The 18300-nt window shown below is 40.4% G+C and overlaps 2 protein-coding genes across 3 annotated transcripts; both read left to right on the plus strand.

Annotated features, from left to right (window-relative positions):
- Nucleotides 1-2: 2 nt before the first annotated feature.
- LOC137181840 (limbin-like) lies at nucleotides 3-12407 on the plus strand. 2 transcript variants are annotated; one of them, XM_067587897.1, is made up of 24 exons: nucleotides 3-288; nucleotides 374-535; nucleotides 885-966; nucleotides 1193-1374; nucleotides 1574-1630; nucleotides 1771-1957; nucleotides 2077-2177; nucleotides 2331-2396; nucleotides 2500-2634; nucleotides 2844-2983; nucleotides 3384-3708; nucleotides 3861-4100; nucleotides 4325-4500; nucleotides 4710-4869; nucleotides 5012-5188; nucleotides 5316-5626; nucleotides 5788-5962; nucleotides 6633-6776; nucleotides 7007-7234; nucleotides 8132-8364; nucleotides 8477-8564; nucleotides 8770-8945; nucleotides 10685-10786; nucleotides 11022-12407. In XM_067587897.1, exons 2-24 carry the CDS (start codon nucleotides 434-436, stop codon nucleotides 11422-11424), a joined length of 3990 nt encoding a protein of 1329 aa, XP_067443998.1. In that variant the 5' UTR covers nucleotides 3-288; nucleotides 374-433; the 3' UTR covers nucleotides 11425-12407. The 2 variants fall into 2 exon arrangements, with proteins under 2 accessions (XP_067443998.1, XP_067443997.1); XM_067587896.1 differs by having other exon boundaries at nucleotides 3-535.
- Nucleotides 12054-14192, plus strand: LOC137181842 (uncharacterized). The gene is made up of 4 exons (XM_067587899.1): nucleotides 12054-12407; nucleotides 12518-12562; nucleotides 13082-13228; nucleotides 13325-14192. Exons 1-4 carry the CDS (start codon nucleotides 12054-12056, stop codon nucleotides 13424-13426), a joined length of 648 nt encoding a protein of 215 aa, XP_067444000.1. The 3' UTR covers nucleotides 13427-14192.
- The last annotated feature ends 4108 nt before the right edge of the window (nucleotides 14193-18300 follow it).

Genomic DNA, 18300 nt, shown 5'->3' on the forward strand with positions numbered 1-18300 from the left:
AAACATTCGTATGTACTTTGTTGCATTTGACACACTTGAGTTGAGGAGGAGTCCGTTTCTTCCCAAGTTTTGGAAATACTTGTCGAGGTCAAACAGCTACGGTTATTATGCTTTTTTGGTCGCATAGGCATCTTTAAAGACCGTCCATAGTTTTTCTTGAAGTAATAACATAATGTGCGTCAGAAACGCATCTCTACTTATTGTTTCTCAGGGAAAAGCCATGGAAATGTTTTCATTTCAACCGCGGCGACATCAGAAATGCAGTCAGTTAGCTAACGGCTCTCCTCGGTGAGAGCAGCACACCAAATAGATGCTTCAGGTACATTTTATCGCGGAGAGGGTCACAATATGGTCTTTTTTCCTGACTATCCAGGTTTCATGTTGGTTTCCAACTCCTCTGTATTCCCGTTGGACACGTGAAACGCGTGCCGGTATGTTGGAGTACGGGGCTGGATATTGTAATGGTAACGTTACCTCTCAGGCTGCGTCTTGGTACACGACACCACCATCACATCCTGTTTCGGAGAACCGTGGGGTGAGTAGCCTAAAAATGAATTGCACCAGAACTTTTTTTCGTGTCAGATTTGGTGTATCTTAAGCCTCCAGTCTCTCCTCTGATGAAGATTCAGTCTCTGAGACACCATCTGACAGGATGCTTGTTATCTGCAGATGTTAATAAAGCTACACATCACACCTTATAGTTGTGAGTTGTATCCCAAAAATGGAAGATGAATATGTATTTTGTTATATTTCTGAATCAAACCTATATTTGGATTAATTTGTGATGTACAGGTATTTGTTGGCTTTGAGAGGTACTCTTGTTTATGCATGGCTGCAGAGTGTTGCTAAGGCTAAATGTTTAATGCTGAATGTCCTTTATCCAGTGTCAGAGCCTCTCTAGTATCCATGTAACTCAACATGACCCTGGTGGGAAATCAGAAGAGCTGATGCTGCTTAAAATGGATGGTTTGTTTTCTCCTTTCTTGTTACATTACTTCTATACACTAACAATAAATTACATAACAAATGTTATGATATACTCACCATCTAGTTATGCATGTTTTCAATGCTGTACAACTGTAGATGATATAAAGGTCAAATTCCATGTGCTACCTTGTTATTATTGTCAATTTTAGCCTCTGTAATTGTGCTTAACAAAGGCTGTTAAAATGTCCTCTGTGTTACCTGACAGGTACAATGGAAACATATGAGCCTGTGGTGTTTTCTGCAGAGGGGCCTCTCTCTTCTTCGGCCCCTGCTGGCCCATGGGGACACTCCTTTTACACTTCATTTAGATACATGTCAAACATCTTACACTTTCGGGGCCGCAGAAGCACACTCACCAGATACATCCCCGGCCACACTCTGCCTCAGGTGTGTTTCTGCTTTATTAGTACCTGTAAACTATTCTTAAAATTAAAATTGTATCCATATTAGAGAGCTGTTATGGTTGCTTCAGTCTTTGCACAGACTTATTGGATTCTTTATTTTATGTCAGAATCTTCTTTGCTTAGCAATACTGTGATTATCAACTTTAAAGTAACTTATTATTCAGTGTTGCATGTTTCTGCAGGTTCAGAGTGTGGCGCCTCCATCGGCATTTGGGGTCAAGTTTCATAAGTGCGCACAGGTACATCAATATAATTATTTGAAGTAGCTACACTTAGCTAGATGCATGACCACTTTTAATCTGCAAATGAACATTACAGAACATTTAAGAATGAACATCTGGTGATTCATTCCTCTCCTGCTCAATCATGCGGGCTCCAGGCAAAGCTTGACACCGATCCTCCTCAGCTGACATTCTTCCTGCTGATTCACAACATGAGCCCAGTAGGTGGCACCAACCTGTCTCAGGTGGCTATTCGGGACTCCATATCTGGAATAGTGCCCCTGAAAACTGAGGGCAAGGTTGTGGAAAGAGGTTACCAGACATTTGCCATCGATTCACTGGCTGGTATGTCTGGCAGATGATTTTTAACCCTAGCATGTCTGATTTTAACTTTTGTTGAGTTCAAATATTTTGTGCAGGTTGCATCTTCAATAAATAACATAATACTGATTTTACCTTTTCAGCTGGATCCCAAATTGTTGTCAATTATACTGCACACATAAGGAGTCATAAGAGCGAAGTCTTGAACCTTCCAGCTTTTCTCACCTTCTCTAACGCCTCACAGGTATTTATCTGCTGCTCTATTTCAGCTGTCTTCAACTTGAAAAGAAACCTCCCAAATTGACAACCTTGTTGAACTAAAACAACATTTCTGTTTTTAGAATTACAGTATGATAAGATCATTTTCTCTCTTCTTATTGTTTACTTGAACCCATAGAATGATGTCAGCATGTTTGGCCCATTAACAGCTAATCTAACACTGAGGGTGAATTCAACTGATAGGGTAAGTTGTGAGCACTTAGCATACACCTGTAGAGTACAGTTAATTGTATGTTTACTCTTTTAATGTTTGTGATTCATCATTTAGTCTCATGTTTCTGTTTTAGATTTATCCTAACCATGGTGTCCATTTTGCTGGATTTGTTGGTGGGTTCTTTGTAAGTTTGATGCTGCTGTCACTGGGGTTTCTGGCCATGAACCTGATAGGTCTCAGAACCAGACTGAGCCTTCTTCAGCAAATGGTATGGCATGACATTGATTTTTGTTTCTTATTTTAATAAAATTGGTTGCCTGTTAAAAGAAAACTGTCAGAATTTGTGCAACCAAACTGTATGCAGTAAACAACAATTTACCAACATGTTGCTTGGTTTTTTATTTATCATGAGAAAGTTTCTTTTGAAATGTCATTATATATTGCTAGTTGTTTATACATTATATTTTCTTAACTCAGAGAAACAGAGGTGATTCAGACCCAGAGTATGCAGACTGCAACATGAGCGAGACCGTCAAAGACGAGGCAACATTTGAAGACAAGATGGTGGACATCATGGTGCTGGAGGATCCGCAAAACATGTGCCAGGCTTTGGAGAAGTGAGTAGACCAGTCAAGGGGGAATTACACACAGTACTTCTTTATATGTTTAATCTCCTTTAATAGAATACTAATTTTAAAAATCATCACCAAGTGAAATAAATTTTCAAATATATCAATGTGTAATTTTATGTTGGCACTTTTCCTCTTTATGTCAGTACAGTCAGTTCATTTTGGAGCCTGCATCTAGCAGCCATAAGAGAAACTTAATGTTAAGTCACTTCTTAGTTGGCTTCAACATTCACTTATGAAGCTTGTTGCTTGGAAGAAACATGAATCATTCCTGGTTCTTTTTTCTAACCACTGAGCTACTGTTCCACCCAAATTTTTACTATTTTGTTCATATATCATAAATGTCTCACTATTTTTCTCTGCTAACTCTACTTATTATCCCTGTAAGCCTTGAAATGTCTACACTGCTGCGTGCCACCAATAACCTGGAGGCTACCCGGATTCAGATCTACAAGGACGTGATGTCGTCCTTGTTGGGTGGCCTGCGGTCTCGGGGCCAGGCCAGTGCTCAGGCCCAACAGAGGCTGCTCAGTGTGCTCCACGGACAGCTGCTGGGCATGGAGGGTCGGCTGAAGGAGGAGCGAGGGGCCCGCATGGCTGCCCTTGCTGGCCAGTGTAACCTGGAGACTCGGGAAGAGATGGAAGCAGAGCACTGCAGGGAAGCTGCTGAGAAAGCCCAAGCGGAGCTGCTGTGTCAACATGCAGATCAACAGGTCGATCCACCACTTCTGTACTGTTAATAGATTTTACTGATAGAAATTCTTGATTGTGATATTTGTGATTTTATGGTTTGTAAAATCCTCTTGGTTTATTGCTTTCATTACATGCTTTCACTAAACTAAATCCCGTTTTTGTATGTTACCAGGAGCTCCTCCAGTGCAGTGTCCTCCTGGAGAAGCTGCACAAGCTGAGCCAGAGTCAGCTCCAGCGCATCCTGTTGGTCCGACATGAAGAGGCCTCAGCCAAGGTCCAAAGGCAGATCATTGAGTGGCGCCGGGTGGAACTCCACAAGATCTTCTCTGAGGAACTGGAGGAGGCCACAAGGATGGGAGAGTTGGAGAAGAGCACAGCTAAGAGTCTTCAGCACAATTACTTTGCCTGTCAGGTGAGCAGCCAAAGTAGATTTTTAGATAAATGACATGTTAGAATTGGCAATTCAAATGTCATGCTCAGTAAATAAAATAGATAAGACACAATTATGTATGTGTTCTGTTTATTTTCTTCATCTTTCAGCAATTTGTAGATGTGGGAATCAGCGCATACTGTAAATCAAGGATTGGACTTGAAAAAAAGTGTATATTGTGCCATTTCTTTCTCTTTTCTGACCAGGATCAGCTAGAAGAGGTGCTGGATGTGGTCCTTGCCAATCAGCGCTATGTGCTGGCTGAACGCCATGCACAGAGGAAGTTCCTGGTGCACAGCCTCCACAGCCTTAATAGCCTGATTTCTGACACCTTCTCCAGCACCTCCAGCAATTTGGACAGCTGGTTCACTCACATCAGAAGGTTGGTGCCTATTGTAGTTACCAGAACATCAACACAATCTGCTATAATTTTACATCTAGTTGCACTACTACACTACACTACATTTATAGATTGTAAATGTGGCCAAGTAAGCTTGAGTTTTGTTAACAGTCTAACCTTGAGTTCTAAACTCATTCATAATAAGTATACTAGACTAGAGCTGTTTTAACCTGGCATGTCTTCTCCACCAGAGGGAGCACAGTGTCTGCTGAGCAGATAGACCAGCTGCAGGAGAAAGCCCAGAAAGAGCTGGTGATAGTGAGGCAGAGACTGGACGAGGCACTGAGCCAAGAGAGGAGAGCCATGCGCTGTGGACTGATTAAGAAAAGAAGAGAGCTCATCTCTGAGTTGGTGAGGAGTCTATTTAGGGTTTTATTCCAAACACCCTCACTATACAGTGCGTCCATTGTTGACTGATACCACAAAACATTTCTCATTTCATTCCTTGAGTAATATACGACTATTGCTAAATCCTGCTTCCTACCCTCTCCAGCTGAGGGTCCACAAGCAGAGACAGAAAGATCTGTCGGACCTGTCTAAGGGTCTGGAGGAAAGGATGGAGGTAGCCCAACACCTGCACTGTTGGCAGAACTTACTGACGGCTCACAACTTGGAGCTAGCTGAGCTCATCAACAACCTAGATGAAGAGGCTGCTGCTGACATCCGCAAGGTGCTCAGACACATTCACTTAAAATTATTGACCTAATCACCTTGAAAGACATAAAAACACACACAAAAGTATTTTATTAAGCTTCATTGAGTTTACCCCCTGTCTTGATCCTCTATGTGTGCTATAGATGACCATGCGTGTGATCCAGGGTGCCATAGCAGAGGTCAAAGCCATCCAGCCTTCCGCAACCCAAACCCTGCTCACACTCTCACCTCCAGGGATGCAACGCTCCCTGCTGCAGGTAGAACCAGAGGCAGCGTCGGGGCAGTCCCAGGGACAAGGAGGGAGCACTCTCCTGCAGGGCCAGGAGAGGCTGCACCAGGAAGGCAAAGCTGCCTTACACACCCTCAGCTGCACCAGGGAGGCTCTGCAGGAAGCCATGGAGAGAGAGCTGCAGGAGCAGAGGCAGCTCAGGGATCACTGCAGATCTTTCTTCAGGTCAGTGACACTTTACACAAACACATCTTGTTCCAGGGGATTTAAATATAGGAAAGTTCAATGAGTGTGTGACTTAAATGTTATATCACGTTTTTAGTTTGTGCATGTCCTTCAACACAGCCATTTAAGTAACTGTCTTCTTTTTCTGTGTCTGCTCTCAGGTGTTTATGCTTGTCCCAGCTGACTCTGTCGGAGGATGACAGGCTGAGGATGAAACTAGAGTTCCAGAAGTGTCTGTCTGTGATGGACCGCTGCCTTGTGCTGCCTCACGCCATCTCCAGAACTAAACTCCACACTGCTCTAGAGGCTTGGAGAAAAGACAGCGAGCAACAGATGGTGAACACATAATGACATATTGAATTCAGTTTATATGTTCTAAAAGGCCAAGTGACTGTTGGTGGTCGTGTTAGGTATTATTTACCCTGATTTGCCCACTAATTTTAAAATAAAAGCAGTTCAGCATTTATTGACATTAGAGATATGTTATTGAACTTGGCATGGTGGTGGTGGGAACAAGCAGAATCCCTATTTTTAAAACCCCCAGACTTTACGTATATTTGCAGCATAATTATGCGTTATAGCTCTCAATGGAGTCAGTTGATGGCTTTTGAATTTTTCTATACTTCTGTTTTGTAGCTTTATAAATGGATGTCTCTGTGGAAGCCCACTCAGTTCTCTTTGTGCTAACTTTGATGATGATTTTTTTGTTTTAAATATCATCATGATACATTTCTGAAGGTAACTCAAAGGGAAGAACCCCCCTTGAGTTAAACTACAGCAAGAGATAATGGTGCATTTAATGTTTTTACAAATGAGAAATGGTGAATGGTGGTTGCCAGTACAAACCACACTGCAATCAGCTTCAATTGTGTGGCAGCTGGATGAGTGTACATTGTTACTCTGAAATAATAAAGTGCTCCACAGAGTGGTTTCATTTCTAATCACATCATAACAGCACGCTTGGAGTAATTTCCCAACCACCTTATGGATATTATGGTTTTTGCAGATGAAACCACAATCCAAGGGGAAAACCAGCGAGGCCAGACAGAAAACAGACACATCTGACCTGCTCCATTTCCAGAAAAAGCTCAAGGACAGAATACAACTGTTTGAGAAGGAGAAGGAAATGGAGAGTGGTGCAATGAAAAAGGTAAAGGAGAGATGGAAAGAAGGAAGGAAAGTTCAGTTGTCACTCCAATTAGCTTTTACCAATGTATTCATTTTATGATATACCAAACCCTTCCACTAAGTTCATACAGTAGCAGAAGCTGTAATTTTCAAAATAAATGCCTCTATGTTAAATATTGACATGTAGATGGCACATGGTGTGCTTTGAGTTCATACATGTTGACTGAAACTCATCCTTTGTAAATTTGGCAGGTGATGGAGGAGATGGGGAGGGAGAGAGAGGATGATCTGCGCTCTCAGGCGGACAGTTTGGCGATGCAGATGGCTACCATCCACTACCAGAAGGCTGAGAGGAGAACCAAGGTCTTGGAGACCTCCAGAGCCATGCTGACTCTGCACAGCCTGCTAATTCATCAACTCAGAGAGAGAAAGAGCCTTGAGAGACAAGACATGGCCCAAAGTATACAAAGCCACTGCTTGGTAGGAGATACTTAAAATTAACCTCTGTGCTGTTGCATTGCAGAATGCTCAGCGGGCTGCTCACAGGGTTTGAGAGGCATATTAAAGGTATACTATGCAGGATTTGTCAGTTGGTGTCTGTTAACACACAGCATTCAAAGTTGGCCTCTCTTCCCCGAGAGAGAGAAAGAGAGAGAACAGCAGTGGTCAAGCAAGCTAGAGAATGAAAGAAGAGAGGGAGAGATTCACGGCATTGGTGAGAACAAAGCTGTGAATCAGAGAAATTAAATGTTTTTTTTCTGATTGTTTCACGGTGGTTACATTCTGAAGCACAAATAAACACACCCACACATCCGCACAAACCTGCGTAAAGGCGCAGAGCTTCATCCTGTCCGCTGTGGCCTCTCTGATCTGCGAGTGTGTAGCTCAACCCTGCCTCGGTCAACCAGATACACAGACCTGCAGCTCTTTATACATCTATGACACAGAGACAGACGGCAGAGCGGAGCAGAGGAGAGAGACGGAAACAGCAATGTAGCCTGGTTGCTATGCTATGAGTCCCGACCTCACACCCTGCACGCTCTTATTGGCTGAGGGCTACGCACCCACTGCCCATAGGTTGATGCCCAGAGACATCCCGAACACAACAAAATAGTAAGAAAAAAAGAAAACAGGCAGAGTGCAGAGTCTCTGGAAGTGTGTGGCGGAGTTGTATCTACAGTGGGTCACAAGTGATGATTGATAGGGATTATTTTTGTCATACATCCTATAAATCCTGCATTGTATACATTTTAAGATTTTAAGTAATGTTAAATTCTCAGACAACTTTCATTTCCATTCTTAAGTTCTGAGACATTTATTTTCTCACTGAACTTTGTAGACTTTTCATTCAAGTGTTAATTTGACTCTTTGCTTCAGGGCCTAGAGGAAGCAGAACAACAGCTTCAGAAGGAGAGGACTGATTTCGACAGCCTGGAAATATCTCCTCTCAGACTCAAGACGAATCAAACACACCGAGACAACTCCGATGAAGGAGATGAGGGCAGTGAGGAGGAGAGACTGTTTCAGCTACGGCAGGATTGCAGGATGGTGTTCATCCTCCAGGAGGCACTCTACAAGTGCAATCAGGTCATCACGCTGTTGGCTGAGAGGTGGGCCGTCATGTCACTTTTTATCTCGGGAGCAATGAGGAATTCTGTAAAGCCTTTGGTTTGACACAGACCATTAAATTTTACAGAGTTGAAACTCTCTGGTGATTTTTAGGTTGCAAGAGACGACTGCCAACAGTCAAGCCACAGAATATTTGAAAGAACAGATGGAGCTCAAGAGACTGTATGCAAACTGTGACCAGGTCTGACTTTATCAAGAATTTTTCCAATGTTACCTTTAATAGAAACATATTATTGAAATGGGAAAATGCAAGGACATCCTCTCCTCATTGCTGTGTGCATGCTAGTAGAAGCAGAGAAAATCTGTTCTTCAGATGATGTTATGCCTTCCTCCTGTTTCAGTTTAATCCTAATATCATTTAATATGGTAACCTCTCTTCATCTCAGGACCTGGAGTTTGCATCTCAGCTGGTGAAGCAGAGTCAGGTGTCTGCTGAGGTTCTCCTGGAGACCCTGCGTCTTCTCCTCCCTACCCTGCCTGAAAGTGAACTCCTTTCCATCACTGACGCCCTCTGCCCCAAACAGCACCCTGCATCAACGTCTGCAGAGCAGGAACACGCGGGGTAAGAACCATGTTCACAATCTGAACCCCACAATGGACAGTGTAGCCTTATTCTGTCAGCGGTTTAAAGTTAAATCAGTATTTACCTGTAAATCTGTAAATGATGTCAGGACATTTAGGTCATTTCGTACCATTTGGACAACAAACAGTATGATATTTACCGTTGCAAACACCACTCTTTGGCTGAAAACAGGGCAGATGGTCAATTCCTCATTGAGAAGCATTGGTACATTTTATCAAATGACTCATCTTTGTACAAAATCGCCTGGTTCTTGCAAATTGTAAGTTTGTGCATGTGCCCACAAAAGCTTTTGTCTTTCACTCGTCTCTGGGTTGTGTTATTCTTTTCCTTTTTTTAGAAAAAGAAAAGAACAGCTTGTATAAATGTACACAGCCAGAGTCTCAGCAGTTCTAGCTCTGTGGTTTAAGAAAGTAGTTTTTTTTTTTTGTTTTGTTTTGTTTTTAAGATTTTTTTTTCAGGCTTTTTGACAGGAAACTAGGGGGGGAGAGAGGGGTATAATATGCAACACAGGGTCCCCGGCAGGGAGTCGAAGTGAGGACATTGCAGTCATGTAGTATGCGCCTTAACCATTAGGCCACCAGGGTGCCCTAAGAAAGTAGTTTTTTAAGTGAAGTCACTGAGTAAATAAAAGCAGCATTGCCACAGCAGCTGGCTGAAACACAGCCATCTCCGAGCAATGTCTTAGATTTATATAACAAAAATACTGTTTGAACGCTGTTCCACAAGGGTCATTTTACCTGAGCCAAGATGAAGAGATAAATGATTTTGCTCATCCTTTAATTTCCCTCTCTTCCTGATACACTGGAACACTCATGACCGGCCCCTGCTGAGTTTGGATTACATTACTGATGAATAATGAATCTCTCATGCATGATGTCTCTTTGGATCTGAGCTGTCTGGCCAAATGACAAGAGAAGTTTGGAACAATATGCAAGACATGTGTTTTTCTTTTCTTTTCTAGTTCTTTTGTTTCTGCTGTTTTGTTTGTTGATTTGAGTTTACCCATTACTGAAGACAGCCTAAAATCTCTCTAATGTGAATTCAAATAAACAGTAGGATGTAAAACTCAAATGCTCTAAATGTTGTGCTAACATTTAACTTGAGAACATCTTGGATCTGACAAGCCAAGGCTCATTTACTGCACTGTTGAGTGTGAGATCTTTGATCAAATCACTTTATATATAGCTATGCAGTCGTCTGACAACGGTAACGGAAGAAAAGGTCAGAAACAACAGCTGTGTTATGTGAAGGGCTGTGTTGAAACACAAAATAAACTATCAAAGGAAGTTGAAATGGACAGAAAGTTTATTTCTTACCTGCCCTGATGAAGCTGCCTTGGTGAAAATTGTCAATGTAAGTTAGTTTAACTGATTTAACTTTTGATTTCTATTGAATTTATCCCTGGCATCTGTTCTCAGTTTGTCCTCTCTGTTAACTCCAATTTGATCATTCACCACTGTGCACTGTTTAAAATCTGAAGTGAAATAGTGAAATAGTTTCTGTAGCATCTGATCAACATGTAGCTAATCAAACACCGGTAGCACCTGAAATATGCAATGAAATGTCAAAAAAGCAGTGCAGTTTTTACTTTGTTTATTTTTGTTTTTTGTATCAGAATATCAGACGGCTAGGTATCTGACTATTTTTAATCAAACATTATCTACAGAAGTTGGATTACAGTTATCAGTTCCATAATATTTTGATGACTTTCTGACCAGGTGTGCCGCAGGGTCTAATCGACTTCTTCCTGTCAAACTGAGGGAAGACGTGGTGTATAAAAGTATGCCAAATATGCCAAGCTTCTCTGTGGAAAGACAGAGGTAAGTTCAACACATGTTTTGCTACCAGCTGCTGTATTATTAAAACTTTGTTTCACTCTCATCAAGACTAATTTTTAGTTCAGTGGTCGCCAACATAGACAAATCATTTTATTGAAGTGAAATATGCCTTTCATCATCAGAGGACTTTAATAGATGGGCTGCAGGGACCATGAGGTAAGCACATTAACACTCCAGTCCCACTAACAACAGCTCCTTTGTCCTCCACATCTCACAGACTCCAGGAAAAGAGGCAAAATCTGATGGAAAAACTGCTCCCCAGTTCCCATCTCCCGGTTCCAAAAGATGTTGCACCACTGCCGGTAGAAGAGAAAGGAAAGGAGGACAGTTTTACCAAAGCACAACCGTCTATTTATAAATCAACCAGGACCGAAAGCACAGTGACACAGCAGCACAGTGACACTATAGAAGAAAGGGTCATGGAGGCAGTGAATGAAACATTACGCAGCTCAGTGCTCTCTGCCAGCACTGCGGTGGGCAGCCTTGCTACAGGGGAAAGGTTGTTTGTGTTTCGGGATCCACCTGAATCGCTCGACAGCACGTATGCCCCCAAGAGGAAAAGGAAGAGGAACTTTCTTAATCTGAAGAAAGGCTCAGTGGCTCCAACAAACATACCTTGAGATTTAAAAAAAAACATGTAATTTTGCCAGTTTCTCTTCTGTCTCCATAATGATGGTACTTTGATGTATGATAGCACTAAAACCCAAAATAAACTAATAGCTTTGATATGTAGCACAAAAAAATAGAACATTTTCTGTACTTTCCATGTTTTATGTAGCATTCAACTCTGTTTTTAAGTAAAGACAGCTGATTTTAAACTGTTTCCAGTTATTTCTTTGCTTAGTACTTCAAATTGTTTATAGGCAGTATCATTTGCAAGGTCCTACAGGGGTGGTATGACCTTGACACACAGGTCATGTTTTTGTCTTGAATTGCCATTTTTTAAATGGTCAATTAATCTACAGACTCATATCTTTTGAAAAGATTACACTTTTCAAGTGAAACTCCTGTCTGTAGTAGTGTCAAGTACATATCTTCTAAAAATCAGTGCCAAAGACTCTACTGTATACATGTTCAAAACTGTAGACACTGGGCCCCATCTGAGGTTTTGTGGTTTCCTGTGAAGACTATAATTTTACACTCGAGATACACACACTGATGTTTTCAAATTCAAAACTCCACCTGAGCCTAAAACATTTTCTTGTATCTTACTGAAACAGCAGGTAGGTAATAAAACAGCCAACACTGCATGAACAGAGCATTGATTTACTGTCCAAAACGCAGCAAACCCCAAATGTTTTGCTCAGCCTTGCTACGCTTCCACGTCACCGTCCATCTATTTTTTTTTTTTTCTACCACTCCATCCTTAAAAGTGCTGCAAGTCCTCCTCTTCACTGTTTGGAACAGTGTTGACTGCACACGCAGCTGGAAGCAGTCCCGAGCAGCGCCAGCAGAGTTATCCGACATGAGGCTGGGACTGGTGTGTTTCCTCAGCTTTGTGTGGCTGTCGGAGTGCGCGCCTCCGACCTGCTACTCTAGAGCGCTCGGCCTGAGCAAAGAAATAATGGATCTGCTGGACAAAATACACACCCTCAATCGTACGGTAAGAGCTCTTAGCTTTACTGCATCGTCGCCTTAAGCAGGAAGGGTTGTTTCAAGCACTTTCAGGCTACATTTTTATGACTCTAATGATAATGTTTGTTGTATTGGCAGAAAACATGTGCTGAGTTCCTTCCTACGATCTTCCTTGATGTGCATGTAAGTTTTCAACATCAGTGCAATGCATAACTTGTGGGGGACACACAGGTGTGTTGGAAGTGGGTTTATTGAATCTCCTGGAAAATGCAAATTGTTGCATTTTTCTCTTTTTCACTTATAAACATTTTCACTCATTCAATTCCAGTCAGATGTTAGGAGTTAAGGAGTTAATCTGATGCAAAATTGACAAAGTAATCCTAGTTAGTTCACTCTCATCATGTACAGGAAGATAATTTAATGTAAAATGAATCAAATCACTATCATTTGTTCTTTGATTTGTGTGACAAAATGTTATCTGATGCATCCATGTCCCATTTGTATGTTTGAGGGTTTGTGAAATGATAATGTATGAAATTTAAAAAAAAAGAAAGAAAAGAAAAGTAAAATCAAGTGAGTGTACTTGACCTATTGAGTGTTATTACAGTCTGTATTGTCAGGCAATAAGAAAATCACTAATGAGAAATTGCAAATGATTCACTAGACGCTTGTGGTAAACAGTTGTTGTTTTTATCTCTCTAGAACTCATGTGTCACAACCAAGCTCCGTGACTTTCTCTACCTGTTGCTGAACCATCCACACCAGCACTGCAGAGAGCGTCCAAGAATGGTGCTGTTGAAGCGTAAAGTCCAGAACTTGCACACGATCATCACAAGAATTTGTTACCGGGTGAGAACATCTGCAGTGTTTTTTTTTTTTGACATTGAAGATCCTTGTTTTTGAGCTCAAGAGTGATTCAATCACATGTCTTTGTTTATTTGGCAGGACCTGGTGTTTTTCACAAATGACTGCGAGGCTATTGATACTGGACACAGCAGACCTCACTACGCTGAGGACAGACTTCAGCTTCTGCAAGAGGAGAGATGAGCAACACGAGAGAAGAGACAACAGATGTACAGCAGCCTGTAACATTCATAAAAAAACTGCAGTATGTAGAATGGTAAAGCATGTACTATAAACACAACAGCCTGCAGTGTATTACATTGCTTGTTTCATGTCCTACCTAGTTGGGTGCGTGTGTTAGCTGCAGACTCATGTTAGTGGACATGTGTGGTTACATTCCAGCAAGGAGTGCAGAACTTTCCACAGGAAATTTGCTGAATGCCAACCATGCCGATGGAAACCTTGAAATAATAAAGCAATAAGAGATGCTTGTGAGTCGGGCTTAACTGCTGCTTACTTACCAGGGCTGATCAAAGGTTCATGTGTCATTAAGAGAAATATGTCATGTTGCCATAACCCTCGGACTGACTAACATGTCTTAAAGGAGCATTATACAGCATTTAGTAAACATTTGAAGGGTTGAACATGGTGGTTGAGAATGTTATGTAAGGAATAGATGTCCTAAGCATTGCTTTCTCACAGCTGTACAGTATGTTCCTTTATACATTTCTTGCATCCAAACTATTTTTAGTTTTGTTTCATCTCAAGTTACCACAGTGCTGCTGCTTGTACTCAAAGACAAGTCAATGTTTTCATGACCTTAAATAAATGGATATAAAATAATGGAGCTCTCACTGCCATAGACACATTAGAAACATTCATATTTTTTGTAGTTTACCGGGCATTCTTTATATGTACTTAATGACAATATATGTCTTATATTGTGTAATAAACCTCTGTATGTATCAACTTTTTTATGTTTCTGTTGATTTATTTTCTAAAATTGTCTCCAGAGTCTCTGCCTGCTGTTTCTGGGAAACACCGCACATACGCTGTCAAGACTAAACTGGTTCATGTTCTGAAGAAGTGAAGTGAAGTCATTTTCACTCTTGTGCATTTATTGTAATGTTCGTCACTACTGGATAAAAATAGAGCTGTATTTTTGAGCAACCATTGTTTTAAGCAAAGTACAAAAAGCATTTTCACTCTATAAACCAAAACATTTGATTAACTGTGAGAGAGGAGTGTGGTTTAACACAAACCACACTGTCTTTCATTTAGCGGGCAAAACTTAAAGTAAACATTAACTCTCCCAATGATGAAATGTAGCTATTCACGTATTTTGGACAAATAAATAATGGTGCTGTTGCCAGTTGTTTTTTGTTTTTTTTGAGTTGAGTGTTTTGAATTAGGAGCAATCAGTTAACAGGGGGAAAAAATCTGCCTCCCTGATTTAATAGATGGCCTCTGCTGCCATCTGTTGGCAGGGTTGTATTATCTGCATGTAGAGTAGTTCCTCAGTAAGTGGAGCTGTGATTTAGGTGCCATGTAGACCTTAAACATGCTACAAAAATGATCTTGATTTCTCAGTTTTTTATCTGTTTTTTGCCATTGGTGAAAGGATTTCATCATCTCAGGCTGAGACGTTTGATCTGATATGTGCCACATTTTGTTCAACCCTTTGATTGATGCCAGGATATCATTACATCTAAGTTTTAATACATCTGGTCATATGAGGCCATGATGTATGACTTAGATGTAGTACAGTTCACTTGACTACAACTAGCCAGAGTTGAGTTGGCCTTGGGTTACATTTTCAGCACATAATGTGTACAGTATGAATACTTGTAAGAAAGATAAAGACAAGCTTGAATTTACGATTTATGATTAGTAATCGATTTCATTGAATATGCAGTAGGCTTTACTTATGGACTAATGAGGCCTAAGTGATCAGTGTCATGTATGTTCTCATCAGCAATATGTTAAATAAAAGATTGCGGAAATGACACATTGTCCATGTTTGTATTCTGGGTTTGCTTTTCTGACAACATCCAGTAAGTCCTGAGTAAAATATTTTTTGGCAGCAAAACGTGCTGCACCACCAAGAAGAGTTCTCAGAGTGGCACCTATTGACTGCTGCATTACCACACGATAATTATAAGCTTCCTCATATGATTGATTATCTAAGCAAACAAGTATTTACCCACAAAACTCCCACCTTGTATATTTGCTGAAACATTTATCACATAGTGATACAGACCCTGACTGTTTGTATTTTAGCATTGTAGGGTTTTTTGTTATTATTATTTTGTTTTATGCTTGTACTTGGTGCTGTCAATGTGATTGACATGTTATACATCACAAAAATATGTTCAATGAGGAAACTGGGTGCTTTACATTGGCCCTGAGATTGTAGTTATTACACTGATGGCATAGACAGCTCCTGTGCCAGGTCCTATATTTCATGTGTTAGTCCTGCAGTCTGCAGTTAAGTTCATGCATACAGACCTTTTCACTGAATACATTTTGACATGTCACAGTAGGAAAAGCACAGGTGTAAATAATAAATTAATTATGGCTCGATTCCATTTAGCTGCCTCAGTTTCAGGGTCCTGGTATTGTGCATATTGCCTCACTGTCATGACTTACTGGGACACTTGGACAGAATGGAGCCACCGTTAATGTTATTAACAACACCTGTGATTGTCCTTCACTACTATGATGAGTCAGAGGGAGTTTGACAGCACCTTAATCTGCTACAAGGTGGCGCTCGTTGTCATAGGTCTGCATTCTATCTATCTATCTATCTATCTATCTATCTATCTATATATATATATATATATATTCTATGATTGCAACATTGTTGCCGGGCTACAATAGGCCTTTATTGAAGAATGTGACCACATTGTTGTCATCTTATGTCCTGTAGATTCTGATCATTTAAGGACATAATCAGCTTATTTGTTTCAAGATTTAACTTGATAACAGGGTTGAAGACTCGACTTGCGTGAAATCTGTCAGAACAGAGTAATACCCACCTGTCCTGCAGCCATAGTGTTGAAAAGATCGAAAGTATTTGCTGTTGGTGATGAGAGCTGAGGAATGTTCAGTGTCTTTGAAAGAGGCCTAAACATGTTGGTAAGAGACGCAAACAAGTTACAATAAATTATACTTAATGAGTCATAAAAGTTCCAGCTACTTCACTCTTGTGCAGATGTTTTTAATCTTACAACACAGACTAATCATTTTACTAATCATTTTACAGCTTGCAGTTTAAGTTTAGTTTGGCTCATGTTGCAATAGGCATGTTTTTCTTTTCGTGCCAAGAATCAAGTTCTTGCACTTCGGATCTACAATCAAGGTCTGAACCCCTCACAGCTAATTAACTAACCCTGCAAAAATGAAAATGTTAGTCAGCAGCATGTGGCTTGTTAAGAAATCAGGCCACAGTCTGGTTATAAAGCTTAATTGCTGTGCTTATTGATCATCATTACAGGGCTGCAGAATCCAGGTTATTTTGTATCATTAAGGCAAAACGAGAACAGAACATTTAAACTGCAGGCGGCCAGGTAATTTAACAATTTTATGTTCTGTGACACTGCACCAAAAATGCTAAATGCTGCACCATAAAAAACAACAACTTACCCGAGGGGTGACAGTAATCATTCTCTGCTTTGTTGAAATAAATTACCTTGTAAAGGACAGATCAGAAACCTATTTACATTAAAGGTTCTGCGATGCATGTTTGTGATTCAGTGTTGTTTATGGGGTTTTCAGGCAATTTTCCATCACATTTAGTGCTTTTATTGCATCTTAAAAGAAATGTTGCCTCATTAGTCAACATAAGAAAATGTTTCCCCCTTAATTTCCAATAGATGATTGGCACGGTCGCCACACCACTTGTAATTATGCTGCTCAGTAAATTTGGCTGTGGATAGAGGCTTGTGTTATAGAGTTCAACCCACACTGAGAGTCAAAACTCTCACATATTAGACCAAAGCTGCCCCTCCTGTCAACAGTAAATGTACCTTATAAATGCACAATTGTTCCATTATTTACATGTTGGAGTAATTATTCAATGGAGGGTCACTGGAGGATTACTAATAGCAGGGGGTAGTGAATAAGAAGTGCTCACCAAGTAAAAGTCACTTATTTATTGTTGTAATAATTAAATAAATGTACTGGTGATGAGTCTCTTGTTATCTCTGTGGTCAATAACTTCAATCTTCAAGTTTGAGTGCCAAAGTCATGAAATCAGGTCAAACAAAAAACAAAAAAATCTTCCACGACACCACTGCCCTCTAGTGGACAGTGCAGACCATGTAAGTACGAATTGAAAAGTTTTATAGCCTCGATTCTTCATTAATGAAGCAGTTTTAACTACAGCTACAGGCAACAGTTTTATCATCATTTACTCAAGCTGATAAACAGATAAGAGTAATAAAAAAAAGTGCCAGAGCAATAATGGTAATGATAAACAGTATAAGTAAATGTGTACTATTTAATGGATGTAAAGGCCTGCTGGCCAACAAAATCCAACTCAATGATGTACTTAGAACCATTTGATAAAATTGACTTTTACTGTTTGATAGTTGCAAAGCCGACTTCATGGTGAGTTTACTGAATTTCTTTTTTTAAAACATGTCATTGCTGTAATATTTCGGACATTCCCCTGTATAAGAACATCTGGTTTTCTGCAGAGCTGTTTCTTTTCGTTTTAAGCAGCTGCAAGAAATTGGTGATGATGGGAAATGTTTGCTGGCGGCTGAACATTGATTTATAACACAATTGTTGCATTATTATTAACATTTACAGTAGTGGTTCTGACCGAAAGAGGACTCCTACTGTAATGTACAGGCCTGGAGTTTCATGATGCAGAAATGCTGGTGAAGCCAAATTGATACGGTCAGACTAGAAGGAAATTGATGTTATTTTTATTGTAAAATGCAATTTACTTGAACGCCTTTATTTTAGCCCAGGTCATCTCTATTTGGGCTAAGAGTTAACATTTTGTGCAGATAAAATAAGAATATTATTTTCTCTGCCCTTGCCTCTTTTACATGATAATAGATGTCATT

The sequence above is a fragment of the Thunnus thynnus genome, chromosome 4, assembly GCF_963924715.1.
Source record: "Thunnus thynnus chromosome 4, fThuThy2.1, whole genome shotgun sequence".
NCBI classification, from domain to species: domain Eukaryota; kingdom Metazoa; phylum Chordata; class Actinopteri; order Scombriformes; family Scombridae; genus Thunnus; species Thunnus thynnus.